This window comes from Lissotriton vulgaris, chromosome 2_1 (genome assembly GCF_964263255.1).
Source record: "Lissotriton vulgaris chromosome 2_1, aLisVul1.2, whole genome shotgun sequence".
Classification (NCBI taxonomy): Eukaryota; Metazoa; Chordata; class Amphibia; order Caudata; family Salamandridae; genus Lissotriton; species Lissotriton vulgaris.
The window spans coordinates 1,063,426,907-1,063,445,953 of record NC_141687.1 but is presented as its reverse complement, the minus strand read 5'-3'; the positions used below and the strand labels follow the sequence as shown (position 1 = coordinate 1,063,445,953).

Genomic DNA, 19,047 nt, shown 5'->3' with positions numbered 1-19,047 from the left:
GGCACCAGGATGGCACCGGAGGGAGTCACCTCGACCAAGTGAGTGGGCGACGCTGGGCTCTGCAGTCTCACGGACCAGGAGGCGTTGTCGGCGACCAGGATGGAGGTGCGAGTTGTCCCACGATGGTTGCTGCTGTCGACGTCGCTGGACCCAGGATTGGGGCAACAAGTCTTGGCAAATTCAAGCCCACGCGGTGGACCTAAAATGGCGTCTGGAGTGGACCAGGAGGGTCCGGGGTGCTCCTCTTTTGGAAGGGAGCAAGGGCCAGTCTGGAGCAACCAGACCAGCAGTGGTGATGTCGTCGTTCGTCGTCGGGAAGGCCACAAGCCAGCGGGCTAGTAGCCAGACAACGAGGTGAGCAGCAAAAAGCAGAAGGGCCCCACGCAGATCTCGTGGATGCTGGGGGGCTGGACTTCGGTGCTGGAGCTGCTCAGGGTCGGGGCTTCTCGGACCCCAAAGCACTCACTCGAGGGTCCCTCGGCGGTCGTGCTGGATAGAAGTCGTGCAGTTCTGATGATGGCCGGTCCCTCGATGTCTCGTCGCACCTACGGTTCTCAGCTTAGCTGTAGAGGTAGGTAGAGGTCAGAGGCGCCAGGGAAGCCGGGTCTCGTCGTGCTGGTCGGTCGGATTCCGGAGGAAGGACGTGCAGCAAACCGCAGTGTTCTTAGATGGTGCCTGCGGGTGCAGGGTGACTACTCCTTAGTCACAAGGGAGAAATCTTAGGAAGAAGTCTTGAGTTCCTTTCGTAGAAAGTAGTTTCAGGATTCAAAGATGATCTAATTTGGAAGGGTCCCCGCTCCTGCCTTTATCCTAAAGAAAGGGGTGGGTACGCGACTAGGTCCTGCCCTATGGGTGGGATCAGGAAGGGGGTGGTTACACCCCTCTCCCATGCCGGACTTTCCCCAGCTCAGGGGCTGGTGTGCCCCTGGAACTGGTTCTAGCCGGCAGATGCATAGTGAGCACCGGGGTGCCACTTGCAGTCACCTTCCTCTAAAGCCCTGCCTACCCAGGATACACAAAACCCTGTCTGGGATGGTGCTAGCACCGCCCCTGACAGGAAACCCTTTGTCCAAGCTCCCCTCGCTGGAAGGACTCCCAGCAGCAGGGGGTCAGACTTGTGTCTGTGGTGACAGCATCCATTTTGTGATGCTGAGGCTCGAGTTAACTTTAACCGGGGTTCACAGTTACATACATGTCGTGTCCCTCTAGAAGGGTGGAATGCTAACCCCGTCGCCAGAATTGGCGAGGGGTTAGTATTCCAATTCGTATGACACCTTACTCGACATGTTTTGATAAAGCGATACCAGAGATAGCATATAACCGCTAGGATTATAATGCACTTAAGAGTATATGGTATGCGTTATCATGGAACAGCTATTAGGACTTGGTTCCGCAAGTTGCAAACGGGCTCAGCTCATGCCAGAGCACCATCTCACACGATTTCAAGCACTCTGCCTTCAGGATTGTCAAGGCCTGCCATAGGAGTGACTGATAGGAATCTGTGTGTCCATTTTAGGGTTAGATATAGGTATACTATATCTAAAGCAAAGGGTGCTTACACCACCTTGCCCCACCTGTCGTGCAGCCAGTTGTGTCAGATTTAGATGGCCAGCCAGGGGTGGCATAATACATGCTGCAGCCCCTGGTAGGCCCTGGGTACACCTATGCCCTGAGTTACAGGGTCTGATAATGTGGCCCAGTACCAATTGGATAATGCACCTAAGGTACACGTGTCAATTTAGTGAGAGAACAGCAAGGCTGTGGGTCTGATTAGCAGGCCCACAGCCAGAGAAGTCGTAAACCAGTGAAGCAAAAAGCAAAAATCTGGGGTGATCATAGGATTGCAGACCCTACTCTCCTACAATAGGTTTTTTCAAAACATAGGTAGTGAAGCACCTATTTGCTTTTGCCTTTGCTGATGTTTCTCCTAAATCGTAATCATGCCCACCCTATTAATCTGACTTTATTCTAATTTTTTATGCATTTTTTTCTTTTATGCATTGGCTACCCTATTTTAATGGCTGTACTTTTATTTTTGATGTAATTGTGTTCGTTGATGCATAGCCTGGAGTATTATACCAGTTCCCCTAGGCGTGTTATTCATAGTAATATTAAATCATTCCCCCCCATTTTAGGCCACCTCCCACTCGCATTGAGAACAAGATTGTACTGGTGATATTCTACATCTTGCATCTTATCATGGCTATCCTTAGATATCCTCGGCACGGAGCCACCATTTTGTTGTTTCTTTTCTTCTCCCTCGGTCCGTTGGACCTCATCCTGCCCCCCCCCCCCCCTCCCGTCCCTCGTCTCTCCTATCACCTTCTTTCTCCGTTCACTCTGTCGATAAATATTATATAATCGTTTTTAGTCTAATCGTTGTGATCATTGGAATCTTAAATGAATTTTCTATCTGCAGAGACATAACTCGAACCACCAATATATGTAGTCGTTCGTTGTGCTTACTATCACTATTTTGTGATTTTGAGCTTACCCGTTTTGCATCTCTACCCTGAGTTACTCCACAACTTATACATTTTCTTTTCTTCTATCTCCATTTATTCCTTGTGGGACTCTACAACTCCCTGACTCCCTTCCTTTATCTCCCGGTTCTCCCTGACCCTTGCCTTTCGAGGACCCGGTCTTTTTCTGTCTTATGTTCCCCCTCTGTTGACCTGCCAATTTCTACTCTCCTTCCAAACCCCCTGTTCCTTGTGCCCTTAGACTAAGCACTCCTTATCCCCTTGTTGGGGATAGACCCAATATCCATACCATGGAGTCTCAGTGACACCACTGAGAGAGTCCACAGCGCCAATGGAGCCACTCACAGTTGAGGTTTGGTATGGCACCCCTTGCCAAAGCACTCCCTCTCCCCTTGCTGGGGAAGGATCCAGTAGGTAGGCCTTGGAGTCTCAGAGACCCCTCAGAGAGTAAACTGCATGAAGGGAGCCTCTCTCAACGGAGATGTGGGATTGACACCATTTCGACTGGGATCACAGCTTACTGGGCCTTGGACGCAACTTTTACTCGTCCTCCAGTTTGTGCCCCATCACCCTACCGTCCTCTTTAATACTCTGTCTCTCTCCCTCCCCCACCTCTTTCCCTCCTTCATGCTTTGTCTACTTCCCCTGCTCCTACCCCCTCTCACCTGAATCTCCCCCTCTGTGTCCTTAACCCCATCGTGTAGTGGTAAGGTTATATTACCTTTTGAATGAGTAAATAGTGCCTTGTTTAGATTAGTTGCCTGAGCAATACTTGATTGGGAAAACTTACCCAGTCACCAATGGCAACAGTGTTACCACTAATGGTCCTATGGCTATTGTGCCACTAGGTTGGGGGGAGGTCACTGGCCTGAACTAGTGGTGGTCTCTCCGCAGTTACCAGCCGACTGTCTGCTTGGAAATGACCTGGAAACTTCAGCCTGGGATGAGGTTGAGCAAGTAACCCATGCAGCCATGCTGGGTATCCCTAAACTGGTCTGTGTGCAACCCAGAGCACAGGGCAAAAAGAAGGGTGCACAAGTAGCTTTGGAGCCTGAAAGCATGGCCCAACCAACCAAGAGGAAGAACCAGAAGACTGGGGACCAGCTTCAACACAGCCCACGACTCAGGACTTGGAAACCCTAGAGGGAACTGAGCCAATGGAGCTTGAGCCTTACCAGGTTGATCTCTTGGGACCAGGGGGACTCACTAGGGAAGAGCTGTGCCAGGGTCAGCAAGACTGTCCCACTCTTAAAATCCTGAGGAAGCAAGCTGTTTCAGAAGCTCAGGGAGATGTCAGTGGTACCCACAGAGCTTATTGGGAAGAGGGATTACTGTATGCGGAGGCAAGAAACCCCACTCATGGAGCCACCAGGAGAGTGGTAGTGCCACAGAAGTACAGGGAGTTCCTCCTAACTTCGGCTCATGACATCCACCTAGCTGGACATCTGGGGCAAAACAAAACTTGGGAAAGGCTAGTCAGTCACTTCTTCTGGCCCCAGATGCATCAAAAGGTGAAGGAGTTTTTGAGCTCCTGTGTTACCTGTCAGGCCAGTGGCAAGACGGGTGGCCACCCAAAGGCCCCCTAATACCATTGCCAGTGGTGGGGTTACCCTTTGAAAGGGTAGGGGTGGACATTGTGGGTCCACTTGAATCTCCCACAGCCTCAGGGAACAAATTCATTCTAGTAGTAGTGGATCATGCTACTGGGTACCCTGAAGCAATTCCCCTTAGGGTTACTACAGCTCCTGCAGTAGCCAAGGCCCTCCTAGGTGTCTTCACCAGGGTAGGATTTCTGAAAGAGGCTGTTTCAGACAGAGGTTACAACTTCATGTCTGCTTACCTGAAGCACATGGTGAAGGAGTGTGGTGTGCAGTACAGGTTGACTACCCCATACCACCCACAAACCAATGGCCTTTTGTTGAGAGATTCAACAAGACATTGAAAGGTATGATCATGGGACTCCCTGAAAAACTTAAAAGGAGATGGGATGTCCTGTTGCCATGCCTACTTTTCGCTTATAGGGAAGTTCCACAGAAGGGAGTAGGGTTTTCCCCCGTTGAACTTCTGTTTGGCCATCCTGTAAGGGGACCACTTTGTCTTGTGAAAGAGGGTTGGGAGAGGTCTCTCGAAGAACCCAAGCAAGACTTTGTGGACTATTTGCTTGGCCTAAGGTCCAGAATGGCTGAGTATATGAAAAAGGCATCCAAGAATCTTGAGGCCAGCCAGGAGCTTCAAAAGCACTGGTATGACCAAAAAGCTGCACTGGTTGAATTTCAACCTGGGCAACAGATGTGGGTTTTGGAGTCAGTGGCACAATGGCTCTTCAGGACAGATGGAGTGGCCCATAACCTATCCTGGAGAAAAAGAGTGAGGTCACTTACCTAGTGGACCTGGGCACAAGCAGGACACCCAAAAGGGTTATCCATGTTAACCGCCTTAAGCTCTACCATGACAGGGCTGACATCACCATGCTGTTGGTGACTGATAAGGAACAGGAAGCAGAGAGTGAACCTCTCCCTGATCTCCTCTCTTGCAGCCCAGAAGATGGGTCAGTGGATGGAGTAGTCTTTTCAGACACCCTCTCTGCCCAACAGCAGACTGACTGCAAGCACGTTTTGCAACAGTATGCTGGTCTCTTTTCCCTGACCCCTAGTCTGACCAACTGGTGTACCCATGATGTGGACACTGGTGACCATTACCCTGTCAAAAACAAAATCTATCGACAATCAGGCCAAGTCAAGGACAGCATCAGAGCTGAAGTCAGCAAGATGCTGGAGTTAGGGGTTATTGAACCCTCAGAGAGCTCCTGGGCTAGCCCAGTGGTTCTGGTCCCCAAACCTCATCCACAGGGTGGAAAGAGAGAGATGAGGTTCTGTGTGGACTATAGAGGGCTCCACTCTGTCACCAAGACAGATGCTCGCCCCATTCCAAGAGCAGATGAGTTGATCAGACAAATTGGGGGCAGCCAAATTTCTCAGTACCTTTGACTTAACTGCAGGGTACTGGCAGATTGGCATGGCCCCAGAAGCAAAAGAGAAAACAGCATTCTCCACCCCTGATGGGCACTATCAGTTTACTGTAATGTCTTTTGGGTAAAAGAATGCCCCTGCCACCTTCCAGAGGTTGGTGACTCAAGTCCCGACTGTGTTGGAGTCCTTTAGTGCAGCTTATTGTAATTGTAAAAATATTTGTTAAGCGCGGTTGCTGCCCGTAGGCGTCCAAGCGCTGAGTTGAACCAGAGAGGTGACGGACGGGAGAGCTAAGGTACACAGGATTTGGCAAACAGCAGTGTCTTTAAGTTTTTACGGAATGAGAGAAGATCGGAGTTGGACCGAAGTGCGAGGGGAAGATCATTCCAGAGCCTGGCGGTGTTCAGAGAGAACAGCCTACCCCCGGTCCTGGCTCGCTTGACTCAGGGAACGACGGCGAGGAAGGCCTCCGTCGATCGCAGGTTCCTGTTAGGATGGTAGGGGGTGACAAGGTCAATATTAATAGCTGGGCCTGTATTCCAAAAGGTGCGGTGCGCCAAGCACAGTGCTTTGAAGGCCACTCTCTGCCTCACTGGCAACCAGTGGAGACTTTTTAGAGCAGGTCTGGCAGATTGGGTGCGCGGGATTGTCAGCAGGGAGCGTGCTGCACAGTTTTGAACAATCTGCAGTTTTCGGAGGGTCAGCTCGGGTGCTCCCACGTATAGGGCATTGTTCGAGTCCAGGCGGGACTGGATGAGACCCTGAGCCGCCACCTTTTTGGCCTCTAGAGGAAGTAACGGGAGAACCTTCCTCAAGATTCTAAGTAGGCCAAAGCATGTAGCAGACAGTTTTGTGGCCTGGGTGGAAAAAGAGAGTTTGTTGTCCAACCACACTCCCAGGCTCTTCACGCTTTCCTTGGGAGTGGGTGGGGGGCCCAGTGCATTGGGCCACAACGAGGTGAAAGGTACCGGGGAGGTTGGGCCAAGGAGCATGAGCTCCGTCTTTTCTCCGTTTAATTTTAGGGAGGAGTTGGTCATCCATCCCTTGACGTCCTCTAGGCACTTTAGCAGATCGACTGGGGAGTGCCTACTGTTCTCCGTAGCCAACGAGACCACAAGCTGGGTGTCGTCGGCGTATGACACGATTTTAATGCCATACGGTTCGACAACACCCGCCAGTGGCCTCATGTATACGTTGAACAGTACAGGGCTCAGGGAGGAGCCCTGTGGTACTCCGCAGCTTAGAGGTTTACTAGAGGACACTGTCTCACCGTCGAAGATCTGAAACGACCTCCCAGACAGAAAGGAGTCAAACCACCTTAGAGCGTCACCTGCAACTCCGATGTTATGGAGACGGTCAAGCAAGGTGGAATAGCTGACCGTATCGAAGGCGGCACTTAGATCAAGGAGGATCACTGCCACTGATCCTCCCTGGTCCAGTATCCTTCTGGTTTCTTCGGTGACTGCTAATAAGGCGGTTTCCGTACCGTGCTTCGGTCTGAAGCCTGTCTGGGATGTGTGAAGCAGAGAGTGGTCCTCCAGGAACTGAACCAGCTGCGCGTTTATGTACTTCTCTAACACCTTGCTCGCCCAAGGGAGAAGTGAGATGGGGCGATAGCTGGAATGGTCATCTGGATCTAGGCTGGGCTTCTTCAACAGCGCCCGTACCATGGCCTGCTTCCAGGCTGTGGGGACGGAGCAGGCGGATATGGACGTGTTTAGGAGATCCAGGATTACAGGCAGGGTGGCTTTGCTTGCCTGCATCAGGACTTCTGGAGGTGCGGGATCACAGGGGGAACCCGACTTGACTGAACGAGCCACTTTACTTAGAGTGTCAAGGTCAAGAGGAAGGAAATGTTCGAGGGAAGGCTGGTCCGAGTGAAGAGGTGGTCTGGGGGGGAGTGGATTAATCGCATCCGGGGTTGTGGCTGCAGTTGGAAAGGTAGAGTAGATTTTTAGAACTTTGTTGTAAAAGAAATCTGCAAGCTCGTTACATTGGTCCTGGGTTTTATTAGGAGGGGGCGCTGTATTGGCACTGGAGCATTGCTTTATAATTTGAAAGATTTCTTTGGGCTTTGATTTCGCCCCTAATATTTTCTCCGAGTAATGTGTTGCCTGGGCCGTTCTGATCCCTTCTTTATAGGCTTTGACCGCCTCTTTGTAGGAAGCCTTTTTGTCTGGGAGGAAATCTAAACGCCAGGCTCTCTCTCGTTGTCTGCAAGTACGTTTTAGCTGTCTTAGAGAGTCGGAGAACCAGGGGGCAAATTTCTGTAGTCTCTTCGAGAAGGATTTGCGGAGCGGGAGGGTCGAATCTAGCGAGTGGGTGATCCAGCTTCCGTAGTTGGCGTTTGCCACATTGGGGTCTGGGCAGGGTGAAGGGCGAGTGGCGTCCAGTTTATGCATCCAAGACTCCAAAGGGAGTTTTGACCAATTTCTCCTGCTGGTGACTTGGGGAGGTATTTGGGGGGTCTTATGTGTGACCCAGGTGAAAGGGACCAGAAAGTGGTCTGACCATGGAAGGGGGATGGGTTGATCGACAGTTAGATCCAGGCAGTTGCTAAATATAGGGTCAAGTAGGTTGCCTTTTTCGTGGGTCGGAGCTGCGACCAGTTGGAGCAGTTGCAGGGCTTCCAGATCCTCTAGCAATTCCTGAGCAATATGGTCTGAAGGGGAATTGAAATGGAGATTCAGGTCCCCTAGGATAGTGTGGTTAGGGGACGACAGAGTTCTTTCCGCTATAATTTCTGGAAGGGACCTGAGGAACACTTTTGCAGGCTCAGGGGGGCGATAGATCAGGGTACCTGAGAAGGAGCTATTTGCGTTAAACTCTATGCGGAATGCTACACTCTCGCACTCAGGGATAGTATCTGCTGTCGTACGACATCGGTACTGGTTCTTCAGTATAATCGCCAGCCCTCCGCTCTCCCTACCGGTCTATCCAATCTAAGGATATGGTAGCCTACGGGTAGTGCTTGGACCACGTCTGGCTCAGAGTGAGCAGTGAGCCAGGTTTCTGTCAGGAAAACCGCGTCTGGTTTTTGCTCCTCGAGCAGCAGGGTAATCTGTGTGCTATGTTTTGGTAAGGAGCGGCAATTTAATGCGTACATGCGGTATGTTTGTGTCGCGGCCGACGGGGATTTGCGGAAGGAGTGTTTACACCACAGACATCGGGCAGGTAGTTCTGTGGGAGCGTATATATGGGGGCACTGGGGAGTGGCATTCCTACCTAAACTGTGCAAGGCCGCCGAGCTGTAGGTCCTGCTCTGGGTAGGAGGGGAGCCAGGGTTTATGGCCCCTGGTCCCGGCTGGTCGCGGACGGGCGCAGACGGGCTTGCCTTAGGCGCGCCTTCGGCGCGCAAACGGCGCTCCCGCTGCGCTTCCTGTACATGCACATTTGTAAGGAAAAATATGGGGCGTGGCCTCAGAAAGGGGCGGAGTCAGCGCGCACGCCGGTGGCGATGGCGGCGGCAGGTAGGAGCTAGGAAGGGCGCGAATCGGCTTTTAGATCATGATGATATTGCGGTCTTTAGCTCCACCAGGCAGGATCACCTGATCCACCTTGGGAAGGTCTTACAAGCCCTGCAATCTGCAAGGCTAACTATCAAGGCATCCAAATGCCAGGGCACTGTGGTGTACTTGGGCCACCGTGTTGGGGGAGGCCAGGTACAACCCTCACAGCCCAAGATCCAGAGTATCATGGACTGGGAAGCTCCAACAACCCAGACCCAAGTCATGGCATTCCTTGGCCTCAGCACCCGGTAGCCCCTATGCCGCTGGTGGTGCAGTTTGGATACCTACCTGACCCCTGGCCCTTGCTGACTTTTGGCTTTGAAGACTAAAATTGTAAGTACGATACTTACCTGTTTAACCGCAATATTTTTTTCCTCATAGGATAACATTGGACAGATTGAAAATGTTTCTAATCGTCGATTTTTGAAAGGGAAAAGCATTTTTAATTAAAAACGTACTTATCTGATTACGAAGACTTGGGTCTTAAAATAAAGCACATCAAGTATAATTTTATAAAATTGGTCTGATCTCCTGCTTGAGTCGTGTGTCCATTATTGATCATGTGTATAGAATAAATGTCTTACACTCCTCTGAGTCAGGCCTAGGCTGTTCGCACCCACTACCACTAATAAAGCACTTTTGGTTTTGCATTGAGCCCTGTACACTTTTGGGGAACCTCTGGACTCTGTGGACAGTATTACCACCTAGTGGCAATATCATATACAAAGCCAGCTTCCTACAGGGACATTGCAACTCGAGGACACCTCAATGATGTCCAGTCATCCTCAAAGTTAACACCACAAATATATCTGCAAAAGTGAAAATATTATGCTGTGACCTTGAGCAACCACAGAAGGAGTGTGGCTGCAAGGATTGTGGTAAGGACGATCCCTAGACTACTTTGCTGCACTAGTCTCTCACAAGGACCTGAAAAATCCAACTGAAGACACAAGGAAAAGCCCAGGAAAGGTTTAGCATAGAATTACTTAAAAAAATTCTCCCTCGCCAGAAACAGTTTTGTTCCAACCCAAAATTAGCCGCACTGGAAAAAAAAACATTCTCCACTAGATTCTAAACCAGAGAGGAAGAGCCAGATGAGAAAGCAGCTTTTGAATAGCATGAAAAACTGGACAAATGTGCCATCAGGAATATGCAGAAAAATAAAGTTCACCTTCAGAATTTTTTTTCTTCCTAATGAAAACGGACACTAAGAATGCTGAGCACAGAAAAATAAAACTGCCCCACAATCAATTTTAATAAAAAATGAAGCTGAAAAGGAGGAGGCTAGAGCTCAGTGATTTTCAAAAGTAAGTGGAAAAAAAAAAGAACAGAGAGAGCAACGGTGCATGCTGGTACTGTGGTGGCTTACGACTGACTTAAGGTGACTTTTTTTCTTAAGGTATAATGTCAGGACTACGGGATCTATTTCCCAAACAATGGAAGGATCAATGCTGCTCTTTGTAGTTCTTAAACCATAGAAAGAAACTGTTGCCTACAGGCATGATTTGTTTATTGTTTATTCTTTTCGTTGAATGAAGTGTTCTGGGATCTCGCATATAAGTGGAGATTTTTCAATGTTTACGACAACAATGAAAGTACCCTTAATACAGAACTGAACACACTGGAAAGAATCAGCAGGAATCAATGTCTTCCATATAATATTTGACACCTTTCCAGACCCACTGGGCTACCCATCTGACTGCCATTCAGGTGGACTTATAAGAATTTCATTGTTTAATCTCCCTTACAGTGAAATGTTACTTGCACAAAGCTAGCCAGTTAAACCCACCATTTACTGACTGCCCTTTATGTTATATTAATGAATGCATAGGTGGGTGTACTGGAGACTGGTGTTCTGCTGTTATAAATTGATCTATTGCTGTGAAGAGTTCCTTTAAAACCTATATTAATAGACCACACTGCCAGTAACCGTGCAGGCCCAATCTGGTTCTCAGACAAGGCTGGGCTTCCAGAGTATGTAACTTGCAGTCTATAAAGAGTAACCCCTCTAAAATACATGAAATCATAATGATCAAGCTCCAGTTCTCACTTACCTTTTGCAAATAGTTTGGCACAATCGTGGCAAAGGGAGAAATCATGAGACCACTGGGCCTCCCATCCCTTTCCTGGGGTGGTAGAGCCACAGCTTTTGCAGCGCACACATTTGGTACAGATCTGAAAAAGAATACAGAAGGAATATCAGCTTTCTTTGTAAACATTAAAACACACATTTCTTTGATGGAGAAGGATTATGATACTTACTCTGTAAGCATCTGTTCTTGGCATGTGGAGCTGTAGATTCACATGTTTTGTATACTCTTGCAATCTAGTGTTTGGTCCGGATGCTTGCAAGTTGTTTTTATTCGAAGAAGTCTTTTCCAGCCACGAGGTAAGGTGACTCCTCATTTCGGTGATAAAGCGCATGGGCATAGACTCCATTGTTAGATTGAATTCCAGCAAGAGGGTGAGAATGGATTTAGTGTAGAATAGAGATGTCCATGCACATGTAACATGAATAGTAAGAACTGCAACAACCACAGGTGTCCGGGGAGAAGGGAGGACGCATGTGAATCTACTGCTCTACATGCCAAGAACATATGCTTACAGGGTAACATATTCAGTTCGAGTCTTGTTTGCTGTAGATACACATGCTTTGCATAGACCACATAGCAGTATTCACCCAAAGGGGTGACTAACCAGTGGGTGTTGCAGTTGTTCGAAAACATGTTTTTAGCACTGCTTGTCCTACATTAGCTTGTTGAAGAGCTAATGGACAAGTTACTAACCTTCAGTAATAATGTATCTGTAAGAGACATATGTTGTTATAGATTCCTTACCTTAGAATTACCCCCAGGTGCCAGACTGGATCCGGAGACATTTTTCCATAGCAGTGCCCCTGCACGAAGGCAGGTGGCGTCTGTCGACTCCGCATCTCTCGTAGGGATGACGATGCAGCGTGTACTTAGACTCCACCCGTGCGGGCTGGCATCAGTTCTGACACTACTTTCCACGCCAGAAGAGCAGAGTCATGCACGACACTGACAACTGGTGCACATAACTAGGGCCCTGTAAGGAAGTTCCTATCCCTAGAAGTCAGTTAGCAGAACAGGGAGGAAGGGTCGGGAGGTAAGGAATCTAGAACTACACAGGTTTCTTACAGATGAATCGTTACTGAAAGAAAGTTACTTGTTCATTTGAAAGAGACAGTGGTTAATAGATTCCTTACCTTAGAATAGATACCCCAGCAATGCAAACCCCGGTGGCGGGTTTGCGAACTAAGCTCACACCAGGAGAACAGAACAGCCCAAAATCTTTCTCTCCGGACTTGGCTGTCCAGGCAGTAAGGTTTTGTGAACGTGTGCAGGGATGCCTAAGTGGCTGCCTGGCAGATGTCAACCAGCAGAACGCCATGTCCCAATGCAGTAGTCACTGCCATCGCCCTGGTAAAGTGAGCGTGCAGTACCACTGGAGGTTCCCTTTTTGCTAAAGAATAACAGATCTTGATGCATAGGACAACCCATTGACTGATGGAATAGTTGTGCACGGCCCGACCTTTCTTGGCACAGACATAACCCATGAAGAGTTGATCGTCCACCCTGATGTCTTTAGTGCAGTCAAGGTAGAAGGAAAGCGCAGGTTTTGTGTCCAGACGGTGCAGTCTCTCCTCCTCCTTGGAGGGGTGCGGGGGTGGGAAGAAGGTTGGCAATGAGATGGTCTGACCTCTGTGGAAAGAGGTAACCACTTGGGGCAGAAAAGAGGGCCTAGTACGAAGAGCCACTTTGTCCGGATGAACAGCAAAAAGGGAGGATTGGAAGACAGAGCCTGAAGCTCGCTCACCCTGCGAGTAGAGATGATTGCAAGCAGGAAAGCAGTCTTTAAAGTAAGAAGACGTAGAGGGCAAATATGTAGTGGCTCAAAAGGAGCACACGTAAGATAAGTAAGGACAAGATTCAAGTCCCAATGGGGTATTTCAAAAGGAGGAGGAAAGAGATGAGAAATGCCCTTCAGAAATCTGTTTACATTAGAGGACTTGAAAAGAGAAGGCTGATCAGGAAGGCGAAGAAAGGCCAAAATGGCGGAAAGATTGCCTTTCAGCGTGATCAGAGCAGAGCCATGCTGGGCCACAGAGAGAATAAAGAGGAGAACCTCTCTAAAAGAGGGTCATAAAGGGGATCCACAGCCTTAGCTGTGCACCACTTTGATACCAAAGGGGATGATGGATGGAGCGTTTGAGCAAATCAAACACTCATCCCCAGTCAACTGATCTGGGGTTAATCCATCATCATTCTTTAGCTAACTCTACCACCCCAGTTCAGACATGGCCCACTGACGACCCGGCATGCCGATTGAACACGCGATTTTCCTGAACATTCAACTAATTCTATCCAAAAATACTAAGTCACGCTGTACGCTCAATATCTAGCTATCGTAAAACTGTTCACCGGAAAGTTTTTCTCCACACACCAGACTAAAGATTTGATTCAATCAACTTGAGACACTGTTCCACTTTCCTTGTCGTCCACCTAAATTTGAAAATATCTCCTTTTGGAAATTTCAGGGAGTCTCTCTCAGCAATGAAATGTTCTGTCCTGATGATGGTCTACATGACAACTGCATAATAGACCGAAACGTCGACATCTCCAAAAACGTTGCTTTGTCACCAACACACGACCATTGTTTATTAATTCTTTTTGGTTGTTTGTTATACTCACCAGGAGTTGATGTGTTAGCTGTGAACTGAAGAGTCACTGTCATCTTTACCTCTGTTTTCAGCGTTCTGCTTAAATTAATTTCTGTGTATCCATCTCCCAAGATGTAATTTTGTTGTCTTATCACTAAATACAAAAATCCTTTCAGAAATATAACTAACTATCTCCGTATTTTCTTTTTCTCCTTCCTTTGATTGATTCTAGTCAATGACAAATTGTGATATTCTGTTGATACACTTGAGTGTGCTCACTGCCTGGTATTTTTGACTTGTTGCTTGCAGGATCAGCGCTTTGCTGTAGTAGCGCTTGGTGCATCTCTGTGCTGTGTGCTGTTTAGACTGTTTAAACGCGCTTTACCGCTAGCGCTCCGCTGTGCCCCCCCCCTCCGCCTCCATTTTGTTTGTTGTGCTTGTCCTCGTGTGCCCGCCCCGCCTCCCAGCTGAGACGCCCTCCCACTGTCCTGAATAGCGCTCTCCTCCCTTCAGGCGCCGTGACTCACTCCTCTTCCACGAGCCGAGTGGTCGCTCCCAGGGTCCCTGCTGACTGCTGGTATTGTAGCGCTAATTGCTGTTCTCACTGCCTGGTATTTTTGACTTGTTGCTTGCAGGATCAGCGCTTTGCTGTAGTAGCGCTTGCTGCATCTCTGTGCTGTGTGCTGTTTAGACTGTTTAAACGCGCTTTACCGCTAGCGCTCCGCTGTGCCCCCCCCTCCGCCTCCATTTTGTTTGTTGTGCTTGTCTTCGTGTGCCCGCCCCGCCTCCCAGCTGAGACGCCCTCCCACTGTCCTGAATAGCGCTCTCCTCCCTTCAGGCGCCGTGACTCACTCCTCTTCCACGAGCCGAGTGGTCGCTCCCAGGATCCCTGCTGACTGCTGGTATTGTAGCGCTAATTGCTGTTCTCACTGCCTGGTATTTTTGACTTGTTGCTTGCAGGATCAGCGCTTTGCTGTAGTAGCGCTTGGTGCATCTCTGTGCTGTGTGCTGTTTAGACTGTTTAAACGCGCTTTACCGCTAGCGCTCCGCTGTGCCCCCCCCCCCTCCGCCTCCATTTTGTTTGTTGTGCTTGTCCTCGTGTGCCCGCCCCGCCTCCCAGCTGAGACGCCCTCCCACTGTCCTGAATAGCGCTCTCCTCCCTTCAGGCGCCGTGACTCACTCCTCTTCCACGAGCCGAGTGGTCGCTCCCAGGATCCCTGCTGACTGCTGGTATTGTAGCGCTAATTGCTGTTCTCACTGCCTGGTATTTTTGACTTGTTGCTTGCAGGATCAGCGCTTTGCTGTAGTAGCGCTTGGTGCATCTCTGTGCTGTGTGCTGTTTAGACTGTTTAAACGCGCTTTACCGCTAGCGCTCCGCTGTGCCCCCCCCCCCTCCGCCTCCATTTTGTTTGTTGTGCTTGTCCTCGTGTGCCCGCCCCTCCTCCCAGCTGAGACGCCCTCCCACTGTCCTGAATAGCGCTCTCCTCCCTTCAGGCGCCGTGACTCACTCCTCTTCCACGAGCCGAGTGGTCGCTCCCAGGGTCCCTGCTGACTGCTGGTATTGTAGCGCTAATTGCTGTTCTCACTGCCTGGTATTTTTGACTTGTTGCTTGCAGGATCAGCGCTTTGCTGTAGTAGCGCTTGGTGCATCTCTGTGCTGTGTGCTGTTTAGACTGTTTAAACGCGCTTTACCGCTAGCGCTCCGCTGTGCCCCCCCCCTCCGCCTCCATTTTGTTTGTTGTGCTTGTCCTCGTGTGCCCGCCCCGCCTCCCAGCTGAGACGCCCTCCCCCTCCACCATCCATATATGACAGTAGTTCCCGCGCGCAGCGTCCACGCGCAGCGACCGCGCCGAAGGTGCGCCAAAGGTAAGCCCGTCTACGCCCGTCCGCGCCTGGACCGCGCCCAGCGCCAGACCCCCTGCCCCTCGCACTGCCCAGCCCCCCGCATTACCTACGATGCCGCCGCCCTCCTAGTCATCAACCCCGGTTGCGCCCCCAACTGCGTTCAAGCCGCTCCTGGACACACCCATGGACCTTTCTCATGCTACTCCTGCAAATTCTGCAGCACCGACAACATCTCCGCTACAACCACACATCAGACTCCCGACCCCAACCACTTACAATGCATCCTTCTCAACACCCGATCGGTCCACAGGCACGCCATTGACTTATGGAATCTACTAGACACCATTTCTCCGGACGTCGCCTTCCTTACGGAAACATGGATGAACGCTTCCTCCGCACCAGACATCACCATTGCCATCCCTGAAGACTATAATATCACTCGCAAAGACCGTACCAACCACACAGGAGGAGGAATCGCCATCGTCCATAAGAAATCCATCCGCATCTCAACCAGCTCTGACGCCGACCTCGCCAACTCCGAACACCTTCACTTCCAGATCCACATCGACCCCAAAACCACACTCCGAGGCACTCTCCTCTACAGACCACCAGGACCCCGCGCAAAATTCCGTGAAGACATCACGGACTTCATCACTCCACACGCGCTCCCCTCCAAAGAATACATCCTTCTGGGAGACCTCAACTTTCACCTTGAAAATATCAACGACCGCAACACCGCCACCCTCGTGGACAACCTCGCCAACCTCGGACTTAAACAACTAGTCACTTCCCCCACCCACATCGCAGGTCACACACTCGACCCCATCTTCACCTCCAACAATCATGTCTCCTTCAGCCACACTACGGATCTCCTCTGGACTGACCACAGCTGCGTTCACTTTACCTACAACAAGCCAAAACCCATCAACCACCTCCAACCAACTCTGCAAAGAAACTGGAACAAAATCACCATCGACCAGATCTCCTCATCGCTCCTTCAAAACCCCCCAGCCCCCTCCTCTGACGCCAACGAAGCCGCCGCTAACCTCACCCTATGGTTATCCAACACCGCCGACACCTTAGCACCACTGAAAAAACGGCAAAGCAAACCTGGCAGCAAGAAGGCCTCATGGTTCAACGATGATCTCAAGAAGTCCAAGAAACTCTGCCGCTCCCTTGAAAAGGCCTGGAAAAAAGACCCAACCACCAGCACCAAGGTCGCCTTCAAAAACGCCACCCGTACTCACCACCAACTGATCCGAAAAGCCAAGAAAACAGCATTCAAGGATCGACTTGACAACAACGCCCACAACAGCAAGGAACTTTTCAACATCGTCAAGGAATTTTCCAATCCCTCGGCCAACTCCAACGACATCACCCCCTCTCAAACCCTCTGCGACTCCCTAGCTTCATTTTTCCACAAGAAGATTGCAGACATCCACAACAGCTTTGACAACCAACCCGGAAATCAACCCACCCTACCATTTGCTGATCATCTTCCCCCCGTGAACATTCTTAACGACTGGAACCCAATCTCCACTGAGGACACCATCCGCCTAATGAATTCAATCCACTCTGGATACCCCACAGACCCATGCCCTCACCACATCTTCAACAAAGCAGACTCCGTCATAGCTCCGCACCTCAGAGACGTCATCAACCGCTCCTTCAACTCCGCCACCTTCCCGGAAGACTGGAAACACGCTGAACTCACCGCCCTTCTGAAAAAACCAACAGCGGACCCCACCGAACTCAAAAACTACCGCCCCATCTCGCTTCTCCCATTCCCGGCCAAAGTCATCGAGAAAGCTGTCAACAACCAGCTCGCCACCTTCCTCGAAGCCAACAAATCCCTCGACCCCTCACAATCTGGCTTCCGAGCAAAACACAGCACTGAGACCGCCCTCATCGCAGCAACAGACGACATTCGAACGCTACTAGACAATGGAGACACAGTCGCCCTCATCCTCCTCGACCTCTCCTCAGCCTTTGACACAGTCTGCCACAGCACCCTCCTACAACGCCTCCATAACATCGGAATCCAAGGAAAAGCACTTGAATGGATCACCTCGTTCCTCACCGGAAGAACCCAGAGAGTCCGCCTTCCTCCATTCAAGTCCGAGGCCTCTGAAGTCATCTGCGGCGTACCACAAGGATCCTCACTCAGTCCCACCCTCTTCAACGTATACATGAGCCCCCTCGCGGCCATCGCACGCCAACACAACCTCAACATCATCTCTTACGCGGACGACACTCAACTGATCCTCTCTCTCACCAATGACCCCAGCACCGCCAAAACTAACCTACACGAAGGAATGAAAGAAGTTGCCGAATGGATGAAACAAAGCCGTCTGAAATTGAACTCAGACAAAACTGAAGTCCTCATCTTAGGTACATCCCCCTCTGCATGGGACGACTCCTGGTGGCCGGAAGCCCTCGGAAAAGCACCCATCCCGACAGACCACGCACGGAACCTAGGCGTCATCCTGGATTCTTCACTCTCAATGAACAGACAAGTCAACGCCGTATCCTCTTCCTGCTTCAACATTCTTCGCATGCTCAGAAAAACATTTCGCTGGATCCCCTCCGATACAAGGAAAACAGTCACCCACGCTCTGGTCACGAGCCGACTGGACTACGGAAACACCCTCTACGCGGGTACCACCGCAAAACTCCAGAAGAAACTCCAACGAATCCAAAACGCCTCAGCCAGGCTCATACTAGACCTCCCACACAACGAACACATCTCTGGTCACCTTAAACACCTCCACTGGCTACCCGTCAATAAGAGGATCACTTTCCGACTGCTTACCCACGCACACAAATCACTCCACGACATCGGACCAGACTGCCTCAACTCACGACTGTCCTTCTACACCCCCTCCCGCCAACTACGTTCTTCCAACCAAGCCCTCGCCATTGTACCTCGCATCAACAAGACCACCATGGGAGGCAGATCCTTCTCATACCTGGCTGCTAAAACATGGAACTCACCCCCCGCTTACCTTCGCCTTACCCAGAACCACCTTGCGTTCAGAAAGCAACTTAAAACGTGGATATTTGACAAGTAATCATCCTCCCCTTCCTAAGCGCCTTGAAACCCTCTGGGTATGTAGTGCGCTATACAAATCCTATGACTTGACTTGACTTGAGTCTGTCCCTGTACCTCATGGGAACAGTCCAGCCCGAACTGCCAAGCCATGTTGTCCCTGGACCGGAAACAAGCATAGGCGGCCTGCAAGTCCCACGCTACCATCCAGTCTCCGGGATCGAGGGCAGAGAGGACCTGAGCCAACATGAGCATTTTGAACTTCTCCTTCCAGAGGAAGCGGTTGAGAGCCCCGAGGTCTAAGATAGCACGCAGACCTTTGTCCTTGTCCTTTTTGGATACCAGGTATACTCTTAAACAGATAGCCTCCAGTATTAAATCAAGTTCATCAAGGGACCCAGTTAACCCTAGGGTGCTTAGAGGGAGTATGGACACACTAGAGCCTTTCCTGAGATATCTTTTAGAGCTGTCCTTTAGCTCAGGAGTGGTCCCTAATATATGGAAGAAGGCA

General features: G+C 50.3%; 1 protein-coding gene across 2 annotated transcripts in view; it reads right to left on the bottom strand.

Moving 5' to 3' along the window:
- KMT2A (lysine methyltransferase 2A) overlaps positions 1 to 19,047 on the bottom strand; it is a 1,431,261-nt gene that overhangs the window by 838,370 nt on the left and 573,844 nt on the right. For both annotated transcript variants that reach the window (XM_086956712.1, XM_086956713.1), the window contains exon 13: positions 11,016 to 11,136. In XM_086956712.1, the coding sequence (XP_086812838.1) occupies positions 11,016 to 11,136 (121 nt within the window). The remainder of the gene's footprint in view (positions 1 to 11,015; positions 11,137 to 19,047) is intronic.